General features: G+C 43.0%; 1 protein-coding gene across 2 annotated transcripts in view; it reads left to right on the forward strand.

Annotated features, from left to right (window-relative positions):
• The first annotated feature begins 13492 nt into the window (after positions 1-13492).
• CEP112 (centrosomal protein 112) overlaps positions 13493-22624 on the forward strand; it is a 507150-nt gene continuing 498018 nt past the window's right edge. Inside the window, exons 1-4 of one of the 2 annotated variants that reach the window (XM_060252333.1) lie at positions 13493-13862; positions 17682-17826; positions 19541-19731; positions 20398-20567. In XM_060252333.1, coding sequence (XP_060108316.1) covers positions 17727-17826; positions 19541-19731; positions 20398-20567 — 461 coding nt within the window. In that variant the 5' untranslated portion in view covers positions 13493-13862; positions 17682-17726. The remainder of the gene's footprint in view (positions 13863-17681; positions 17827-19540; positions 19732-20397; positions 20568-22624) is intronic. The other variant, XM_060252332.1, reaches the window with a different exon arrangement.

Genomic DNA, 22624 nt, shown 5'->3' on the forward strand with positions numbered 1-22624 from the left:
CAGTGGAGCAGTCCCCTCTACTCCAAAGCAATTTGGGGCCAGTCTCCATCAGCCTGACCTACCTCAAAGGGTTGCTGTGAGGACACAACACAGCTCCTTAGCTGAGATCAAAGTGCACTGGACAGAGGAGCAGATCAACACAGCAGGCAGGGGACCCCTCCACCCCCAGCCCCCGGGGCTGTGGCGGCACGGAGGCCATTGGGCGTGGGGAGAGCCAAACTCACTTAATGAAAGAGCCACATAAAGTAAACATCCGATGTTTGAGAGTTGCAAGACATGCGCATCAGGGGAAGGAAGGAAGGAATCACAGAATCCTAGAGTTGGAAGGGACCTCTAGGGTCATCTAGTCCAACCCCCTGCACAATGCAGGAAACTCACAAACACCTCCCCCTAAATTCACAGGATCTTCATTGCTGTCAGATGGCCATCTAGACTCTGTTTAAAAACCTCCAAGGAAGGAGAGCCCACCACCTCCCGAGGAAGATGGGGAAGGAGAGGTGGGAAGAAAGCAACTTTAACTTTAAATGCATTCTCCAATCTGCCAGCTGACTTGGCTTGGAGAAGCGATTTAAAGAGAGAAATGCCTTCTCCACAGATCAATTTTCCATTGTACCCTATGAACTCAGCAAAGAGAAGCCGAGATAGGACAAGGGGGGGAAGTATTCTGCCATATATAGAAGGAAAAAGGCAACAGAGAGATGGTGCAGATGTACCTGTGGGATCAGGGAGTAGAAAAAGGGGGAGGGTTTTGAGAAGCACAGGAACAGAAACACCTGCATGGCTAGGAGGAGTATCTGTATTTCTCATTAGCTTTGTATTACCTTTCTGAGGCTTGTGACACTGGAGTACAACCTCTGAGTGGAGACAGGGTAAATGAAAGAAGCAAATTTATATACGTAATTATGTTAGAATTTTTGCGCCGAGCAAGGATACAGCGACTGGGCCAGACTTTTGATCTGAGCCATGAAACTGTCCATGTTGCCCTCAACGGCGGTAAAGTCCAGCGGGAAGCTCTCCACCGGCAGCCCTGCCGCCTCGCTCCGCTCGCGGGCCGCCGCCCGCCTGCTGCTGCCCCCGCCGCCTCCAGCTTTTCCTGCCCTCCCTGCCGCCGGGCCCCCAGTGCAGCAGCCCCAAGAGCAGCAGCAGCGGCAGCCTCTGCACCGTCCCTCTGCCCATCGCGCCGCGGAGCCACCGGCCGGGAAGGAGGGGGAGAGGAAGGAGCTGCGGCGGCTCGAGGGCGCCTCGGGGACGCTGCGCTCTGCCCCTGGCGGCGAGCGGCGCTTCGCGGACTCTGCGTCGGGGGGGCTCCCACCGGCGGCCTGCGCCCGCCCGCCCAGGGTCTAGCCGCGGGGAGGGAAGCGGGAGCCAGTGCCTGACGGTGCCCGAGCGGCCAGGGCTCAAGAGCAGCAGCAGCGGCAGCCTCTGCACCGCCACCGTCCCTCTGCCCATCGCGCCGCGGAGCCACTGGCCGGGAAGGAGGGAGAGGAAGGAGCTGCAGCGGCTCGAGGGCGCCTCGGGGACGCCGCGCTCTGCCCCTGGCGGCGAGCGGCGCTTCGCGGACTCTGCGTCGGGGGCTCCCACCGGCGGCCTGCGCCTGCCCGCCCGCCCAGGGTCTCGCCGCGGGGAGGGAAGCGGGAGGCTGGAGCCAGTGCCTGACGGTGCCCGAGCGGCCGGGGCTCTGCGAGGGGCCCCCCAGACCTGCAGGGGCCCCCGAGACCCGGGGCGGGCCGCCCTCCCCGCCCCCCCTCCCGACGCCACTGCTGCTGAGGCAGGGGTGGTGGGAGGGACAGGACAGCGCAGGACCACTGGATTGGTCAGATCATTGCATGTGACTGGGAGGGGAGGTGGAAAGCCTGCACCTGAGAGGCTGTCAATCCCCTCATGCTCACCATTAAAGACTCATGCCAATGGCAGGCAGACAGGCAGAGGCATGTGCCCCCTAGCTAGCCACAAACAAACAGGAGGCACAAAGTGCAGGAGTTCGCTTCCAAAGACACCAGCCAGAATGTATGGGAACAAGCAGACAGAGTCCCAGCATGCCACCAAGTACAACAGGCAACTTCCCCCCAACACAGACTCAGAGGCCCCCTGTGCCACCCTGACGCTCCCTGCTATATGCATGGAACTCCCCCCACTGGGGGCTGCAGAACTCAGAGTGTGAGGCACGGGCCACGCATCTACTCCATTAGGCCTCCCTGTGGTGTTGGGCAGGCTGTCGGGCCGGCTAGGCTAAGGGGTGGCACCCAGTGCAAGGCCACCCTCCCTCCCATGGGATGCATGGGGCAAAGATCCCCCCTCCCCTGTCCAGCCTCGTGGCAGTGGCGAGGCAGCTCATAGTTTTCCCCCGTCCCCTCCCCATGAAACAAGCGAGCCCATCCTCCAAAACATTCCCTCTGGGAGCCCACTGACAGAAGGGGCAAGGAGAGAGAAAGGCAGAGAGGAGCGAAGCAGAAGTCAAGCAGGAGAGACAAAGTAGGTGCACATCTAAGGTTTTATTGTGCCAGAACCAAGTGGAAAAGCATCCCAGGTGGCAGTTGGAAAGGCTTCAGTCTGAGAGGAGGGCAGGAACAGCTGGCTGAGTAGAGCAGGGGGGGCAGGGTTTGAATCGCCATGAACGGAAGTCTCTCTGTTGAAATCCAACATGCAAAACAGAGAAAGAGACGCTTTGCACTCGGGGAGCAATGCAATGCCACTTGCAGCCAGGGAGGTCCTGTCCTGACAGGGGCAGCAGAGATGGCGGGGTGGGTGGATAAAAGAAACAACCTTCAGCACATGATGGAACCAGCCAACACCCCCCCACCTGTCCTGGGTTAAAGCATTCCTAGCTTGCTTGTAATTCCTCAGCTTCTGCAACTGCAACATGGGGCTGTGTCTTAGCCAGGGACTCTCTTAAAAGGACAGTCACTGACCTGCCTTCCCACAGGCAACAGAGCAGCTGTCAGACCCCCCCCCCACACACACACCTGATGCCCTGCCAGGGGTGGGAACGAGGCAAAGGACAGATCGGGGGGGGGGGCCCTCCAGTGGCATGCAAGGGCTGTGACCACCACCCCATGCCCGAGCTCGCTTACAGGTTCCAGTGCTGGAGATGCTGTCATTCTACCCAGCCTCAAGTGAGGGGAGGGGGGCAACTTGAGGGTGCACAATTGCACTTACCCATCCACTTACCCACCCTTGCGCACTGAGCCTCCGGAAGCTGGATACCTGTTGGGGCTTGGAAACATGAGAGGTTAGCCATTGAGTAGAGACTTTGCTCTCCTCCTTGCAAGTCAAATAGCTCACACTGTACTGTATATGTGCCTTCTCTGTGCAGCTTCCATCACCAAAGTGCTCCAGCCCTCACACTCAGTCCAAGGTGCATACACAGCTTGGTGGAAAGAAATTTTGATTAGTCATCATGTTCAAAGATTATGAAGACTACTGTAATTACCTCAGATATGAAAACTGAATTCCATCATTCCATCAGCATTCTACGTATCCTATCTGCACATGGCAGAAATTGTTCAAGCTTAATTAGAACTTAATGAGGTGACTGGATGCTTCATTGCTATGCATGTAGACTATGATTCTATAGCTCTTCACCTGAAACACACTGAACTATGCCTGTTACCTTCTATACTGTTATACCCATATGACCACTCTTCCCCATGAGTATCCGGACATAAATGAGTATTTCATGCAAGGTGGGTTTTCAGTATAGTTAACATCTAGCAAATCATTTGGGTTACTTACTGTAGACATGACAGCAGAAGAAAAAATGAACAAAGGTACTCAGACACCAGGTAGAAGTAGAACAAAGGGACGTAAACTCAATCCAGGAGCTGTATTCTAATACAGGAACATGTTTCTGAAGAAGCTGAGAGATATGATTGGTTAATGCAACAATAAGATGACACATTTCAGATTTCCATTTGACTAAAATTAAAAAAAGATTTTTTTTTTAATTTATAATTTATATCCCGCCCTTCCCACCAAGGTGGCTCAGGGCGGCTTACAACAGATAAATCAAACATAAAATTTTAAGTTAGGTATCTAAGATATTTAAACATTTAAGCATTGAGGCAGTATGCATAACAAGAATCTGATAGAGCTACATTTAATTTCCTATGTCAGTTAGGTGTAAGCCAGCCGGAAGAGGGTTGTCTTACAGATAAGGCAAATGTCCAAGCTTTACTTGGCCTGATGCTGAATCACTTTCCAAATCCAGTGAGCCATGATCAGACAGATTTGTCTAGCTTGTCTACTGGTGCAGTAGCCTCCTGATGTGGCCAGGGATCTTTTCACAGTGCATGAGGCTGGAGAAGCAGCATATTTGGAATTCAAGAAGATGCATTTGGAAGTAAGCAATACAACCAATTTTCATGTCTAATTGTAAATCTGAGAACATCTTCCAATTTAAGCAAAAGGACAAAATGCAGTTATGGTAAAACTAAGGACATTGAACTCAAGGCTGACCAAAACCTTTTTATTATATGGTCTTTGTTGTCCAAAGGAGACATGTATAAGAAATGCCTTAACTCCTCCTTTGGGATCGTTGCCTTGGATACTTACAAATGGAGCTGGATCAATCCAGAAGACTGACAAGGCTGTGCTTGACAGAGTATTGGAGGAAAAATATATCCAGCAGAAAATATACCAGCCCCATCTATCTGCATCAGTAATTGAATGGATTTGGTGCAGAAGATGAAGGGTAATGAGAAGACATTTGAACTGAAATGGCAGAATCCATATTCTATGTTACACTTCATGAAGGTACCCAAACTGAAAGTACAGTTGCTATTTTTCATCGCCTGGAAATTTCTGTGAAAAATTCTGAAAGATGTGAGGAACAAGTGTTTGCCTACAGATGAATACTGTGCCAACTCACAAAATTCAGTAGTTAGAACTTTATCTGTGCAGCTCATCTAACAAATCAGAGCTCAAGTTCTTGGTGCAACACTAGTGCAAGTTCTTGGTGCAACCAAAGAGGTTGGAAGAGAAAACACGTAGTGCAACAAGTGATAAGACCTGTTTCAAGATCACCAGACATCACAGAAGTATGTGAGCCGAGGTCTATACAAGAGGAAGCCAATACTAGGATGCTGCTGTGTGCATTACATACAACAAAGGGTGGGACAAAATTAGTTGTTCTTTCAGAAGATACAGATGTACTCACACTCTGCCTGGGATTTACAAATGAATTAGGATGCCCTCATGTTTGTTTGTCCTTGTCTCCAATTTTGTCTGCGGCCCTGTGGCGCAGAGTGGTAAAGCAGCAGTATTGCAGTACTGTGGTCTGAACTCTCTGCTCATGACCCGAGTTCAATTTTGGCGAAAGCTGGATACAGGTAGCCGGCCCAAGGTTGACTCAGCCTTCCATCCTTCCAAGCTTGGTAAAATGAGTACTCAGCTTGCTGGGGGGAAAGTGTAAAAAGACTGGGGAAGGGAATGGCAAACCACCCCATAAAAAGTCTGCCGTGAAAACGTTGTGAAAGCAATGTCACCCCAGAGTCGGAAACGACTGGTGCTTGCACAGGGGACCTTTCCTTCCTTTCCATGTTTGTTAGATGTGGAACAAAAGAATCACACAAGATTTATTGATATAAGCAAACACAGAAGTTTCCTTTGACAGAACGTATCTGTTGCCTTGATTGGACTTAGGGTTGCCAATCCCCAGGTGGGGGCAGGGGATCCCCCGGTTTGGAGGCCCTCCCCCCGCTTCAGGGTTGTCAGAAAGCGGGGGAGGGGAAGGAAATGTCTACTGGGAACTCTATTATTCCCTATGGAGATTTATCCCCATAGAAAATCATAGATAATTGATCCGCGTGTATCTGGGGCTCTGGGGGGCTGTTTTTTGGGGTAGAGGCACCAAATTTTCATTATAGCATCTAGTGCCTCTCCCCAAAATACCCTCAAAGTTTCAAAAAGATTGGACCAGGGGGTCCAATTCTATGAGCCCCAAAAGAAGGTGCCCCTATCCTTCATGATTTCCTATGGAAGGAAGAAATTGAAAAGGTGTGCCGTCCCTTTAAATGTGATGGCCAGAACTCCCTTTGGAGTTCAATGATGCTTGTCACAACCTTATGTCTCCTGGCTCCACCCCCAAAGTCTCCTGGCTCCACCCCCAACGTCCCCAGATATTTCTTGAATTGGACTTGGCAACCCTAATTGGACTACATGCTTTTACTGGACCACATGATTTTACTGCTTGATTGGACTACATGCTTTTACTGGCTGTGACACTGAGTGCTTTTGGAGGTTGAGGTGAGTTAACTCCCTTGAAACTACTGAGAAAAGTCAAGGACTATCAGGATATATTCAGTCAGATACAGAAGACATGGGAAATCTCTACAGACCTGTGCAGGTACAGCAATTCATCTGTCACATTCCAAATACATGCACGATTTCTGTAAATTAACTACGTTAAACTTTGTGCCAAAGGTGGAGAATAGGCAGCTTCCACCACAGCACAAGAATCTTCATTGTGTGTCTAAAGGTGTATGAAGGAAAATATTTTAAAACAATATGCTCATTTTACAACAGAGCTTCTGCCTGATATGCTGAAGAACTGCTTTTAGAATTATGCATGATCTTACTTCCTGATTTGCTCCACATCTTGTGGCAGCCGCTTCCCTTTCTCAGACTTCCACAAGGTTGTAGGCCTCTGCCCTAGAACTTTATCCTGTCTCCTTTCTTTTATTCAGTTCTTCAGACAGCCTCCCTGGATACAGAGAAAAGCTGAAGATGCTTAAAACACTAAAATTGTTCTAAGACTGCCTTGTAGGCCACCCTGATTTCCTTGAAGAAAGAAAGGGCTGGATATAAATTTTTAAATTAATGCCTAACCTGAGAGGAATAAACTCAAGTGTCTTGTAACTCTGGTACTGAATTTGCCTGCTTCACCCAAGTTCTGATGCCTTGCCACTGGGAGCTTTTTGATGCTTACAAAGCCAGACTGTCTTGCAAGCTGCTCATATACAGCTGTGGCTAGCTGTCTGGTTTCCTGCTGCAGCCAAATTAAGATAATGGAACTTAGCTATTTCAGAAGAAAGTATGACTTAACAATGGTTAGCAGTTTAACGGAGAGCATGAGGAAGTAATGGACAATGCTACCTGAAATACTCTATAGTTCTAAAATTAAGCCTTTCAAGACTTTGTTCCAAGCAGGCCTGTAGCCATGGGGGCATTTGGCAGCAATGCTCCCCATGGAAGCGTGTAATTAAAAACCAAAGAAAATATTGAATTAAAATCATTATAATGTTATAATAGGAATTATAATGTTATAAAATATTACAATGGGAACTGGGCTACACACTGTAATTGTGCCACCAACTCAGCAAGGAACAGTGCTACTGCCATCACCCACTTTTTTTTATTTAAGAGGCAATAGGTATGTTCACATGGCTTGAAAAGCCTTTAATGCTAAATCCAGTCCACAATTCCTATATGGAGCCCCTATATGGATAAGCGCAATCATTCCTTTTCTTGAGGGGTTACAATCTTTTTTTCTATGGAAAATCCTTGGTCCCAAAGTGTGTTTCATATGCCACAATTTGTCTTGAAACAGGCCAGATGTTATTAGAAATTCGGGCCTGGCTTTTGACAATTAAATTTTACTTTTTGATTCTGATTCAAATTCTTTTACTTTTCTTATGTTGACAGATTATCATGAATTGGCTGAAATTAGTCCATTAAAAATTAGATCTATTGGCATTCCTCTGGACCTGTTGTACCTATCACCTGCCTCAACAGTATTCCAGATAATTAAATGCAGGCTTTTAGATATTCAGTTTCAATGTCTGATTGAAGCAGCTAGAAAAACTTGCTCTCCAACTCACCTAAGATTATTTCCAAACCCCGGCCAGTTATCTACCTATTTTTGCTTCTAACTAACCCTCAGCAAAGGAGGACACTCATGCTGGGGGGGTCATCCTTCCTGAACTAAGACAAAAATGTGTGAGCTGGAGGCTAAAAATCTGTGAGCTAGCTCACATTAACTCAGCTTAGAGGGAACACTGGTCTTAACATACTTTTATCTTTGATATGCCAAAAAAGGTTGTCTGTCTGTCAACATACACCCTTTGAGGTAGGTGGGGCTGAGAGAACTCTGAGAGAACTGTGAGTGACCCAAGGTTGCCCAGCTGGCTTCATGTGGAGGAGAGAGCAATCAAATCTGGTTCTTCAGATTAGGGTCTGCTGTTCTTAACCACTATACAATACTGGCTCTCTGGAAACAAATTGCACCACAAAAATCAAGGGTCCACTTCAACAATGATCCCAAGCACCGGATTCTCATGAATGCTCAGGAATTTTGCATGGGCTCACCCAAACTTATTAGGAAATCATATATCACACCCATGCTCACAGAATGGACCACAAAAACACAGCTCCCAATCTCTGTGACACAGCCATGGAGCAAACTCTGCTTTAAATGCTTGTATCCTCATGCATCCTTATGATTGCTAAATAAAGGTAAAGGTAGTCCCCTGTACAAGCACCAGTCATTTCCGACTGTGGGGTAATGATGCATCACGTTTTCATGGCAGACTTTTTACGGGGTAGTTTGCCATTGCCTTCCCCAGTCATCTACACTTTTACCCCCAGCAAACTGGGTACTCATTTTACCGACCTTGGAAGGATGGAAGGCTGAGTTAACCTTGAGCCAGCTACCTGAACCTAGCTTCTGCTGAGATTGCTCAGGTTGTGAGCAGAGCTTGGACTGCAGTACTGAATCTTACTGCTCTGTGCCATGGGGTTCCATATGATTGTTAAATAGGGTCTGAGAAAATACATTGTAAGATCATACATCTGATTCTGGAGTGACCCATAAAAGCAACAGCTCTAACATTAAATTGTTCCACAATAGTGTAAAAAGTGCATTAAAATTAATGGATTGTTGTGATTTTATATAGACCGTCATTAAAATTCATTCTGATATCAATGTCATTGGAAGAAACGAGAAAAAAAACAGAGGTATAGTTAATTATGGGACTGCAATGGTAGAAAAAATGCATTTGAAAATGTGTTGCTATTGAGTTTTATGATTTTTACATAGACTCTACAAAAATCAACTGTAAATTCACAGATCATATGAATATTTGTGGAGTCAAGTACATGAATTTTTTGTTCTGTGGCACTGCAATAGTGCAACAACATGGATCCTCTTGCACTTTCATTTTTTAAATGGAATTTTCCAAAGCAGATAATAAAATCACAGATGACATCAATATGACTTAAATGTACAAGACATCACAATGCCAGCCCATGGCATGAAACATAGATGCCAACCAGTTTTACATCATGAAAAATCACTGTCAAATCAGATCATATTTATTTTAACAGATTCCCCCTTCCCCATTTTTATTTTAAATCTAGGACATTATGATAGGAAAAACCACTGGCCCTCATAATTTCTAAGTAGAATATTTGCTGTGTGAAGTCTAATCGTAAGGATCTATGAGAATCCAAGCATTTAATGCAATGTTTGCACCATGGCAGTATCACAAACATTTGTGTTTTTTTGAGATTTTCTGTGGGCATAGATGTGAGATATCATTTCCTAATGAGTTCTATGGGAGCCCATGTAAATTTCTGAGGATCCATGAGGATTTGGTGCTTTGGATCTATGTTTTTGAGCCATGGTAGTGCCATGAAATAGTGGACTCATGCATTTTGTGCTACAATCTGTTGTCGTGGTTCTCAGTGGGATACCAAGTCAAGTTCAAGGTTTTGGTACTGTCTTATAAGGCCTTGAGTGATCAGGGACCAATGTATCAATGGGACCATCTCCTCTGCTATGTCCCCAAGACAGTTACACTCTTCAAACAGCAACCTGCTGGTGGTCCCCAGCCCCAAAGACATCTGGCTGTCCTTGACTAGGGCCAGAGCCTTTTCGGACTAGGCCCCAACTTGGTGGAACTCTGCCAAATTCTGTCAGGCCCTGTGGGATTTTATACAATTCTGCAGGGCCTGCAAGGCAGAAATGTTACACCAGGCTTTTGCTTGATGACAGCAATGGTTTCCATCTTGGCTAGCACCCTCTTCCTCTCTCTACATCTGTTTTGCGTTTTCCTCCTGCCCGTAAAATAGCCTGAAATAAGATTCTCGCCATCTGTCTTTAAAATGTATTGTAATGTTTTGTTTTATCCTGTGTATTTTTATCGATACTGTACATTGTTCATTGATTAATAATCATAATAATGAGGTCATCCCATGCAAAAATCCTGAGGATGCATGCTTTTAAACTATGTTTTTGTGCCATGTGAATGAAGTAGTGGATCCATGATTTTTGCAGTGTTATAAATCCTGAGGATCCATGCTGTGTTTCTACATTTTTGTGCTATTGCAGCACCACAAAGCTGTGAATGTGTAATTTTTGTGTTGTCACCCATGGCCTTGGGCAAAACATGTGATTGGATAATGAATTTGAGATGACCCAATGCAAAAATTTTGAGGATCCACAAGGACCTATGCTTTGAAGTGATGCTTTCATGCTATGTTTTTGCAGTGTTAACTGTGGCTATGGACAATAGATGATGAGTTTGGGGTGATACACAAAACTGAGGATCTATGCTTTACAACTATATTTTTACGCTTGTTGTCAGCACCATGTAGTGATTTTTTGGGTGTGCACTGTGGCCATGGACATGATTGGATAATGAATTTGGGGTGACCAAAAGGATAAATCTTGAAGATCCATGAGGATTTGTGCTTTGGACTTTTGGTGCCACTAAGCGATGGATGCATCATTTCTGAGCTGTTTCCTATAGACTAAGCCATCTTTTAGTAATAATTCTCCAGTCATGGTAGCAAATCTGACCATCCTGATTGGTTGGGGCTTGGTGGGACTGTATGGCATCAGCTTTGGCTAGTCAAACTATCAATCAAGAGAATTTGCATGCCAATAATTCAGTCTGCTTCTCTCTCCCACCTGAGTGGCTGTTGCTAACCAGCAAAGCCTGTTCTCTCAGTGAAATGCAACCAACCTTAGTTCTGGCAGTTACTGGTTCTCTCTGCTCTCCCATTGGCTGAGCCGTCTGTTGCACTGATTCACAGAGCAGAGAAAGAAACCCTAACTTAGATTGGCAAAGGGAGGGAGGGAGGAGGGAGACAGCTAGAGAAAGGCTTCCTTTGATTGGCTGAGGACACCTCTGGAAAGGGGAAAAATGGCATCCTGTGCCAACAGACCTGATACAGAGAAAGATTGAAGTCCTGTGCTTAAGGCCAACAACATTGTTAGAGAGTTGCCATAGGCCTCTGAGGCAGAACTCATTGGGGCCAGTCCTGACTACAGATGCCAGTTCTAGGTTCTGTGGTGGAGTCTGAAAAGGGCATAAGAGTCAGGGCTCCAAAGCGGGGTTTGCCAGACCCAGGTTCTTGCTGTGGGAGCTGACTGGGTGATTTTGGACCAGTCACACACTTCCAGCCTAACCTGCCTCTCAGGGTTGAGAGGGAATGATGTAAGCTGCCTTGCCCCCCCCCTACTGTGACAAAAGTTCTTTGCCTATGTAGAGGCTACAGAGAGGGGGGAGGTGATGGAAAACTGAAGCCAGCGGGGTAGATAAGGGGAAGGAGATAGGGTTGCCAACTCCCAGTTAGAAAATTCTTGGAGATGTAAGGGGTGGGGCCTGGAGAGGGTGGGGTTTAAGGGTGGGACCTCATACAAGTGCAATGCCATTTTCCCCTGGGGAACCACAATTGCCAACTGGATAGCTGGGTGACAGCTGGAGATCACTCAGAATCACAAGAGCTCTCTAGATGGCAGATACCCCTTGAGGTGGTGGGGAGGAACAAATTCCTTCACTTGGGTGGGTGGGAACACGGCAAGGTTGGAGGGAGACACTTGCCCAGAGCCTCTTTCTAGAGCCTGTTGTATTTTTCGTCACAACAGGCCATACTCCTCGTCATCTATAATATCACAATGGTTTTATTTTGTTTCAATGTAAAAATCATATGAATTCATTGTTATGCCACAAAGTATTGGCTCTATTTTTTTATGGTTCAGTTCACGATCCTGCCTTTGATATGCAATTTGGTATTCGATTTGGGGAAGTTTTGTTAAAAAAATGAGAGAATCCAAGTAGATCTAGCTCCCCCTCCCCTACCTAGCACTCTATTTTCAGGATCATAAATGAAGAATTAAAGGAGGCATTGATTGTATATAAAATATACTGTAATGCTTAACTTTCCTTATTCAGTTGTTCAACTCATGTGTCTCATTCACCTGCTACTGTGCTTTGTCACTGGGATTTTCTTGTGATTATGGAAGACTGTAGATTTATACCCCACCCTTCTCTCTGAATCAGACTCAGAGCAGCTTACAATCTCCTATATCTTCTCCCCCCACAACAGACACCCTGTGAGGTGGGTGGGGCTGAGAGGGTTCTCACAGCAGCTGCCCTTTCAAGTACAACTCCTGCAATAGCTATGGCTAACCCAAGGCCATTTCAGCAGGTGGAGCAGTGGGGAATCAAACCTGGTTCTCCCAGATAAGATTCCGCACACTTAACCACTACACCAAGCTACTCATACTGTGGGAACGAGCTCATTGCTGAAAAGCAGGATACAAATATAATAACAAAAATAAACCTAGTGGGACCAATAGGGTTAACCATATTTTGGAAAGCAGAAAGAGGACTTATTTTCCAACTATGTCAAACAAATGTTCACTATAACAAATCTAATTTTAAACGCTTCTACTATGTGACTTGTTTAGTATTTGCTACTAACTAGGAATATCCCTAACCTTCCATGGCAAAAAGAGAACATATTGTCTAAAAAGACCTTACCATATCAACAACTTAATTGCCAACTGCCATCTGGGGAATAAAGCACTTCCTCCCAACCCTTCCTTTCAACATATTTTCTCCCTTAAGTGCTCCCTCCCTTCTCTTAGAAGTAAACCTAGCCTCGTAAGGAGCTCCTCTCTCTCCCGAAAGCAGTAGTGATTTCTCTTATCCGGCTACGTAGAGTTTAAAGGCACCCACGGATGTGCTCTGGAGCAATACCTACTGCTCCGGCAAGCTTAAACACGTTTTAAAACAGGAACACGAAAGTGAACAGACACTGCTTCGCCACACAGCCAAACCGCAAGTTTCTGAATCCGCAGAAACCGCTCGTCGCTGCTCTGCCAGTGGCCTTTGAGAGCAGAAATCCATTATCCGTCACAACACCAAAACAGAGCTTATTCCGCCATTCCCTCAGGAATTTCTTGGTTTCTACTTCGCATGCACCCTCCTCCATTGCAGCGAAATACAACCCCCCCCTCTCAAACTCGACGGAATTTTATCCTCAATAAAATCGTGGAAGGATACACCTGAACCAACTCTATACCTTAATCTAAGTTTCTACTTTCTGGTTCACCATAATTTTTAAAATTAACTTTTAATTTAAAAAAAACCCATTTCCCAGTTTTCCACGCCTCTGTTTTCCCTTCTCCAACGCGGAGACACAAGCCGCCTTCCTGACTAACAGCCTAGGCCTTGCCACACCTCCCTCAGCGTTGCTTAGCAACCTTCTTTGTCCCCGCCGGAAGCGGAACTAGCTGCTTTCTTTCTCCTTCACTTGGGGAGTCGGGAGGTAAGGGGTGGGGTTTGTTTGAACCGTTAGCTGCGCTTCATTGGACTCCTAGCAGCAACTGCAACATCCCTGTCTTGGCTTTTGGAGGCTGAATCGATACCCTTGCCAGGGAAGGTTTAGTGAGGGGCATTTCTCCTAGTCCTGCTAAGCGGGGAAGGGAATTGGGAAGGCTGGAGGAATTGGGACTTTCCTGGGCAACTTAGTTCCATACCAGCACAACCCCAGTTCCAGAGTAGGTCTTGTAGCCTCACCCTTCTTGGTAGGGTGGGAGGCTGTACCCAAACCTCGACGTCGTGGACAGCGAGGTAAATGGAGCGAACGTGTCATGTTTATCATTAGAGAGGCAGGGGTTGCAATTCTCTTCACTAGGCTCAGAAATGAGCCTCGTTTGAATAGCAAATGTGCGTAGGGGGAGAATGTTTAAAAACCCAGTGACTGGTATTTTAAGAGAGAATGAAATCTCCAAGGGACTTAGCATTCGAGAAGGCATGCTTTGCTTCCAGTTTTTCCTTCGCTGAAAACTCTTAGGCGAAGAGATCCGCAGTTAGTGGTGATATGTATGACTTTGCCACATGAACGCCAGGGAAGGATAAGGAATAAATAAACGTAGTGCTTGCTATCTGTCTGGCTGATTTGTTTACAAGAGAAACTGGAAAATAATGTTGCCCTCAGGTTTGTAAAACTTTCTGAGAGTGATTGGTCACAATGTTAGTCAGAATTGTTCTGTGATCCAGAAGTTTGCCTTGAGAAATAACACATTTATTTGTCAGAGTGTGGGAAATGCTGTTACAAATTATGGTGCCCAGACATTGATGTCTGTAAATTTCATGCCATGCAGAAGGATTGTCCATTTGTTACCTGGCAGGAGTTTTCCCATCAGGAAGATGAAAGGATGGGAAACAATTTCTTTTTATGATATTCATTGCTAAAGGGGTTCTAAATTTTATAAGGGCAAAATGTTAATATTATATAAGTACAAATAGGGTCCTAAATACTTGAAATACTACTACTGAATGTTTAGCTTCAGTGTTAATAGAACGGGCTTAATGTTATAGAATAATTGCTTGAGCTGCTCTGTGTTGTAATAGTCTAGTTATTAAAATTGCAAACACTGCAGATACATCATTACAATGCCAGAGAAAATTGTACACATAAAACATAGTTTTTGTTGGCATGGAATAATTTATAGTGTCCAATGAATTGTTTTCCCTGAATGGTACAGTGACTCTCCTGAAGTTTAATGAACATAATAAATGTGATCTTGCAAAGATGTATAAAGAGGACTGATTTCCTTTTCTATTAAAAAATCCATTAGTAGATTACCTGCTCAGCTCAGTGTGGGATTACACCTTCAGTTCATTTTATTTTTAAGCATTTTCAGGATTGTGGCTTATATTTAGCTATGTTATCTTAAAAACAACTATTTAGCCATTAAGTTAAGCAGGTAAAATAATAAATTATGAGACACATTAACCTGACGAAGGATTTCTCTCGGGTTTTGAATAGTTCAAGTGTGTGTGTTTGTGTGTGCATCTAGAAGTCATGCTGATCTCTGGTGACTGGCCCCTACTGGGGACCTGGAGGATATTCAGAGAGGAGGCTGAATAAAGTGTGCCCCTGCCTACCAGCTCTGGTATTTCAAGGATGTCTCCTGTCCAAATACTTGCCAGAAATCTGATGAGATTGGGCTTGCCTGGGCTATCCAGGTTAGGGCTATTTGTAAATTCCTTTTTACTGAGTGGGAAGTATGACCAGGTGACTGTGCAAATGACCCAAAGCTCAGAAAAAGAGAATTTTTGCTTCTAGATAAAATACATAACAAAGTGTTGCATTTCAATTATAGCACTGCTTTTGGAAGTGGCTTTCAAAATTCCAATTACGATATTGTCCAGTACTGCCCAAACTCTTCCTCCCCTGCCTTGACATTTTTACATCTGGCCTGCCTTTAGTTTGCAAGGTGGGCAAGGTATATATACATCCCTGTCAATGTTCCCTCTAAGCTGAGCTAGTGTGAGCTAGCTCACAGTTTTTTAGCCTCTGGCTCACACATTTTTGTCTTAACTTAGGAAAAATGGCCCCAGAGCAAACTAATTTATGCAGTAACTCACAACTTTAATGCCAGTAGCTCAGGAAGTAGAATTTTTGCTCACAGGACTCCACAGTTTAGAGGGAATGTTGATCCCTGTCAATGACAGATGCACTCACCTCTTTGAAAAACAGATAGCAGTGGTAAGCTCAGTTTTTTCCTTAAAACAGGTCCAGGGTTTTTTAAAATGGAAAAATTAGAACATTGGGGCAACAGTTATAAAACGATTTTCTCTCTTTGATTGATGAATTACTTAGTGTTTTTGAATATTATTTTAGCTTCTGTTATTCTTGCAAAATGATTTTTATCAATGTGCTTGATGTAATTGTGCCTTTCTAATGAGAGATGGAGGCCTCCTGTAATCAGTTTATAAAGCATTTTGTAGATAAAATTGAAATTCTTGCTCTGATAATTTTTGGCCAGTATTACAATGCAAGCTTAAGAGGGTTGTAGTAACTTAACCTCAAAAGCTCCTCAATGATACTTATTATTTAGACCCATTCCAGAGTAATTTTTGCCCTGATTTTGGGAAGATGACTGCCTGACAGTGCAGAATTACTCCGGTCTGAGTCCCGCAATGGATGGTGCTGCTAGTCACTTTAGTACATAGCCTATTTCAAGAGATGGACGTGGGAAGTGTATCCTTGCTAGTTCTGCTAGACTTCTCAGAATTTTGGGGTTCTGTTACCCCAAGGTATCCTGATACCAACGTAGTGTTGAGTTCCTCTGTTCTGTAGCAGCTAGGACACTACTTAGATTATAGATTCCAGTAGGTGGTATGGGGGCTGGTTGCTTCAGTTTATGGCCTTGTGGATTCTGCAGGATTCCATCTTGTACCCTATGTGATTTAACATCTTCAAGAAATTTGCTAGGGGAGATCACTCACAGATTTGTATTTTGATAGTAGTCCATGTCTATTAGATCCTGGGATGGCAGTAGAAGTTCTGACTAGTTTGAGCTAAATGACTGAATGAGGGTGGAGGGAGGGAAACAAACTGAAATTTAATCCAGATAAGATAGAGTTACTGTTAGTTGGTAAGAAGTCTAATCTGGGAACAGGTGTCATGCGATTGAATTACTCCTGAAATGCCAGAGGTATTCATTTTATAGTGTATGCACTAGCCCCATTTTTGTCTCTGGTAAATGCACATTTTAGTGTTTTGTATTGTTTCTGGATAAGGCTGTGTGTATCAAGATGAAACTGTTACAGATATTGCTGTCTTTATTACATCATTGATAGTCACTGGTTTAAACTTTTATTTTCCTCCTTTTTTTTCCCAACTGGTAAAAATTTGGATATGCTCTGCCAAATGTATGTAGATCACTACACTAGTTATTATATTAATATGTTTGTAATTGTTGTTTGGATAAAACGTTTAAATTTTATAACTATATCAAACATTAATATTAATCTTTTCTGTGTTCTGTATAATGCGCTCTATGTTCTTTATGATTAAGTAAGCTTAGGTTTGATAGGAGAGTAATGTATATTCTGGATGTTCCCCAAATTTATTTTTTTTTTCTACACATTTTCAGTATTGCCAGAAATCTTGTAAGAGCCACTTTAAAATAGAATGAAAGAACAGTAGTGGATCAGTCAGTGCCTCAACTCACTGCTCAGGTTCTGTTGTCAGGACTGCTACTTTTTGTACTTTGTGGCAACTGATGATTGACTAGATTTGGTCATGGGGCATCCAGTTGCTGAGCTCACACCCTGAGTTTTCTTACTGGGTGTCAAGAAGAATAGGATTTCATTTCAATTTTTATAATTGTTAACAAAGCTGCATAGTTTTTGAATTCTTTTTGTTATCAGGAGCAATTGCTTTGTGTTTTATAACTTATAAGGAATGGGGATTTGTGTTTTATAACTTATAAGGAATGGGGATTTTTTTTTTTTTTGGCCTCATTGTTCATGTAAAGCATTGGTGGCTCATATTTATATTACTGTGCACACAACTCCAGGCACTCTTTTTAAAAGTGTGATGTTAATACTAATGTATTGTTGTCTTACTGCAGTCTGTTTCTGTAATTCTTTCAGTTATCTTTTAAACAACATTTGTACACTGACGGTTGATTGAGCACAATGAGCAGTGAAGAAGAAACATGGGAGAAACTGGATGCCGAATTTGATCACTATATTGTGGATATGAAGCCTTACGTGTTGAAACTACCTCATAAATTAGGTAATCTGAATTAAGACCACAATGTTAGAACCAAAACATTTTAAAGTGGTATTTTCAGATTAAAATGAATGAACGTCGTCTTTAAATTCTTGCTGTTTGATTAGTAAGCTAAATTTGATCAGTCCTTTAAATCAGTTAAGGCTTACTATTCTTGATATGTTGTGAGTAAAGTGTGAAAAACTTGAACTTTTTGATTCTTAGTATCAAATCATTACATATAGGTTACTATACAGGATACTTTATTTCGAGGCAGGTAGGAAAAATCACTTCTGCCAGGATTATAAATATGACATGTGTCATTATTGGTATTTAAAATATTTATTTCTTAAGCAAAATAAACTTTGGAAATAAGATAATGTGAAACTGGAAAGTACATTGGTGGTAGTGGGGTTTAGCCCACTCCCGTCACCTGCTTTAGGTGCAGTGGCTAAGGTTTTCTGTATGAGCTGGTGTTGTGCCCTTAAGATATGCTGCAGAGGATTCTGGTCAAAGCCAAGCCTACTTTTCAAGCCTATCTCCACTTCCATAATCCCTTGCACTGAAACACTATAGAGCAGGGGTGTCAAACATGCGGCCTGGGGGGCCAAATCAGCCGCCCGCAGGGCTCCTATCAGGCCCCCAAGCAACTGGCTCTTGTCTGCTTCCTTCTCCCTCTCTCTTGCTTCCTTCTGTATCTCAATTTGCTTTGCAAGGCTTGCTCAATTGCACAGGAGCTACAGAGAAAAACCTTGATTTTCTCCATTAGTTGAAGCTCCTGGTCCCCTGAGGAAGGAGAGAAAAAGCCAGAGCTTTCTTTGCCCAGTTCCCTGGATCCCACAAGAGAAATACAAAGAAAGCACCTTTAAGACCAACAGGTGCTAATCTTTTAAGTATGTTTTACGTTAAAAAAAAAAAAAAACTTTAGTCGTGTTTGTTTGTGTCCTTTAAAAAGGTTATATCTCTGCTACCTAATCTTAAATAGGCACACACATGTCCCGGCCTGGGTCAACAAGGTCTCATTTATGTCAGATCCGACCCTCATAACAAATGAGTTTGATACCCCTGGTATAGAGGCTTTTATCTGGTGCTGTGTAACACTGGAAACCTGCTGGGAGCCTAGTGTCCTATTCTTTGCTGTTCAGGAAAAAACAAACCACAGAAACAAATCAGTGAACATGCAATGTAGATCAGCATATAGGAAAGGGGATCCTGTTGCTATGAGGAATGGATAAAGTTCTAAGAAGAAAGGATGCAGATTCCAACACCTATATGGAGAGAAAGCAGTACCATTTGATACCTTTCTAACAATTTTTTTTTACAGATGTCTCCCAAAACAGTCAGTTTGGGAGAAATATAATCTGATATATATTCCTCCCAAACTGGTTTACTTTATTTTAAGAAGTAAACAAAAAAAGTTTTTAAAAGGTTTGTCTTAAGAAGTTGAAGAAAATACTAATAATGCTCATCCTGTAGGCAGAGGTATATGACCGTTAGCTTTGGGGCTGTTTCATGAACAACATTTTTCCATGTGAGTACATGAATATACATGAACTAAGAATGTATGCTCTCATTTTACAATGTGTGGTTTTGCTTTTTAACATTTATTTTACAATAGAGCATTTGACTTCTGGGTAAAATTATATTACATGAGAAAAAATAAACTGATGACAACTGTAACTCCTACTTTTCAAATTTGTTTCATTGCCACCTGAAATCCAATTTTTATCCTTCTCAGAACGTCAGAGATGTGCCCTTTGGATTAAAAAACTGTGTGAACCCTCAGGTGCAGGCGAAGGGATTGTTGGTAGAAAGAACCGGAACCTTTATGCAAAACTTCTGCTGCATATGCTGAAGAGAGGTGTTCTGGAAGGCCCCTTTACACATAAACCTGAAACAGGAATGCTGAAAAACCTTCCTTCATACATGGTGAATATATAACAGCAAGTTAGACTACAAGCAGGTTGTATTTATGGAAATATACATAGATGACATTGGGATTTCAATTACTTAAGTTATGTTTTACTGACACTAAATATTGTTGTTTTTGTGATGTCTTATTTTTGCTGTTACCTTGATGGAATTTAATTAGAATGGTTGTTAAGAAGAAAGTAGGTGATACTCAAGTGAATATCCCTTTGGGTAGCAGCCATATAGTACTCTTGGCCTAAGTTGCTGGACTGTACTAATAGGTGACAGTAAAGTCCAAACTGTTTCAGAAAGTCTTACAGATCTATATTTTCTGACAGCCTATAGGCAATTATATAGAATGACAAGGAAATGGTGGTGCTGCAGAGGTATAGGTTAATCTGTGACAGCACCACAGACATGGTTATCACTTAATGAAGAAATTTACTCTGGCAACCTCTGTTATTAAGCAAATGGTAAGCACATGAAATTATAGCTCAGAACACTTTCTGAGGACAAATGTCCTGTATATTTAATTGGATGTATTTCTTTGGTGATATTTAGGCTTTTTATTGCATTTTTATTACATAAGATCTGAAAATCCTTAAGAGTTTATAAAAAAGAAACTGGAAGATATTCCTGGGCCAATTCTTGAAAGCATCTTTATTTCCAATGTTTTTAATGTAGTCAATCTATTTTGATGAACCAAATTCTACAAGAGTGCAAAGTGACAGCCTAGAAGACTTACCTGACTGGGTCATGGGAGAGCTGGGACAAAGTGATTCTAAACTGGATGAGTCCTGGAAACTTTCTTTTAGAGAGGAGTCTGCTTTGGTATCCTTACCGGCTGTACACAGGTAAGAACTAGAAAGCTCAGCCATGAATTTATTAACTAGTGTTCATTCTACGTAAATGGTTTAAGCTAATAAATCATAATATAGCTGTTTTCAAAGAGCATTTATTTATTTATTATTTGTTCTGCCCTCTCCACAAGCGGGCTCAGGGCAGCTAACAGTCTATTTAAAAACACAATTTAAGGTTACAATTTAAAAACAATAAAATTAACAATTAAAATACATTTCATGGTGCTTCTCAGAATTTCGGTATAGATGGGATCATAACTTTCTTCTGACAGTGATCATATGGATCATGACACTTTTAAAAAGTTTGTTATGAACAATTCATACTGCAGAAAAATCAGCATGTGGTGTTTGAGTTAATGTATGTTTCAGTTGCAGTTGTATAAATAATGTGTTTAAGGTTAGGAATCACAGTCATGGATTGATGCATGAACCAAGTTAACCCTCCAAAGGAAAAAACTCAACTATACTATTTTGGTATAGGGTTCAAAGTGACCTCACATTACAGTAAAAAGCAACGGAAACCTGATAGCTCTCTCAGTCATGACATTAGCTACTAAGAAAAAAAATCAGGACTCAAGAATAACTTCCTTCAAAATGCAGGACAAAGAAGAGTAAAATTTGGACTTGGGGTCAAAAATATCCCTCATTGAAAACGTTAAACTCTACAAAAATGTAAATGGCATCAAATTGACCATGCCATATTTAAAGCAAAAGATACAGTTGGAAATCTATAAAACTGTTTATTTTAAAGAAAACAGTCATTTTTAACGGTTATATTGAAATGTAACATGATAATAGTCAAACAACAAATATGGGAAGCAATTAGCTCAGAAAACAGGCGGCCAAGGATCACAGGTAAACAGTTCAGTGCACAGGTGGCTATGGGTCATCTAGGGTAACTTCCCCCTGTAAAACTGAGATGGTCAAAAAAGAGGTTTGGAAAATTTGAAGGTGAACAGTTCATTGCAAAGGTCAGCTCGATAGGTGACTGGGGTCATCTGAAGTACTCCCCCACCCCAGATATATAAAGTTGAGGTCACTCTGAGGCTTGGAAAACTTGAAGGACAAGGGGAAGCAATTAGCTCAGAAAATGGATGGCCTGGTGTCATCTAGACTTCCAGACGTCATGGCTCCTTCAAGTCTGGAAATTGTGAGGTTCAGAGGATGCCTTCAAACATGTCCTGGCTTATATTGCTGGGGGATAGAATGACTTCATTTCCAGAACTGCAGTACAGTTCAGTTTGAGCTTTTCCATGTGGCTTTGGGTATGAAGGAAGCTTTGACAGAGCACAAACACGGGGCTTTTACCTGCTCCTACTATATACTCAACAATCCAGGTTGCAAAGACTGGTTTCCTTGGGGGTCATTGCAACCCCCAGTTCCAGAAGTGTGAAACCTCAAAGCAAATGTCTATAGATATAAGTTATGAGAAAAAAGTTGTTTTCCCTGTTTGCTCCATCTTTCGATACTATTGAGATAATAGGTATTGGTCCCTCTATTTAAACATGGGAACATTTTTCCATAATGTTTATGCAAAATGTTTTTCATTTTCACAACATACTCCCTGTGAGGTGGGTGGGGCTGAGAGAGCTCTCACAGAAGCTGCCCTTTCAAGGACAGCTGTATGAGAGCTATGGCTAACCCAAGGCCATTCCAGCAGCCGCAAGAAATACATTCTTCAGTTCATCAGTAAGGCCTTCTGCTCCCTTCCATGCCTTTTCTCTATAACGTTTCTTCACAGACAGTATTACCCACTGATGATTCCCACCTGCATCTATCTTTACAAAAACAAAACCAGTCCTATGCCTCCTAGGAACTTGTTAAGTTGCTACAAAGACAAAGACTAACTGCATGTGAGAACCTAACAGCCAGAGCAATTTCATAATGCTACATGGCAGCCAGGGTGTGTGTGTACCCCACTGCCCCCCCGCATTTATGCCCCTGCTAAGCATAATCCTAAATCTGATAATACTAATAATGGAGTTGTGAATAATCCAAGAATTGGGGGCATGAAACCGAAATTGCTTTTAAAATTCAGGTGGGTAACCATA

Source organism: Heteronotia binoei, chromosome 13 (assembly GCF_032191835.1).
Source record: "Heteronotia binoei isolate CCM8104 ecotype False Entrance Well chromosome 13, APGP_CSIRO_Hbin_v1, whole genome shotgun sequence".
Taxonomy (NCBI): domain Eukaryota; kingdom Metazoa; phylum Chordata; class Lepidosauria; order Squamata; family Gekkonidae; genus Heteronotia; species Heteronotia binoei.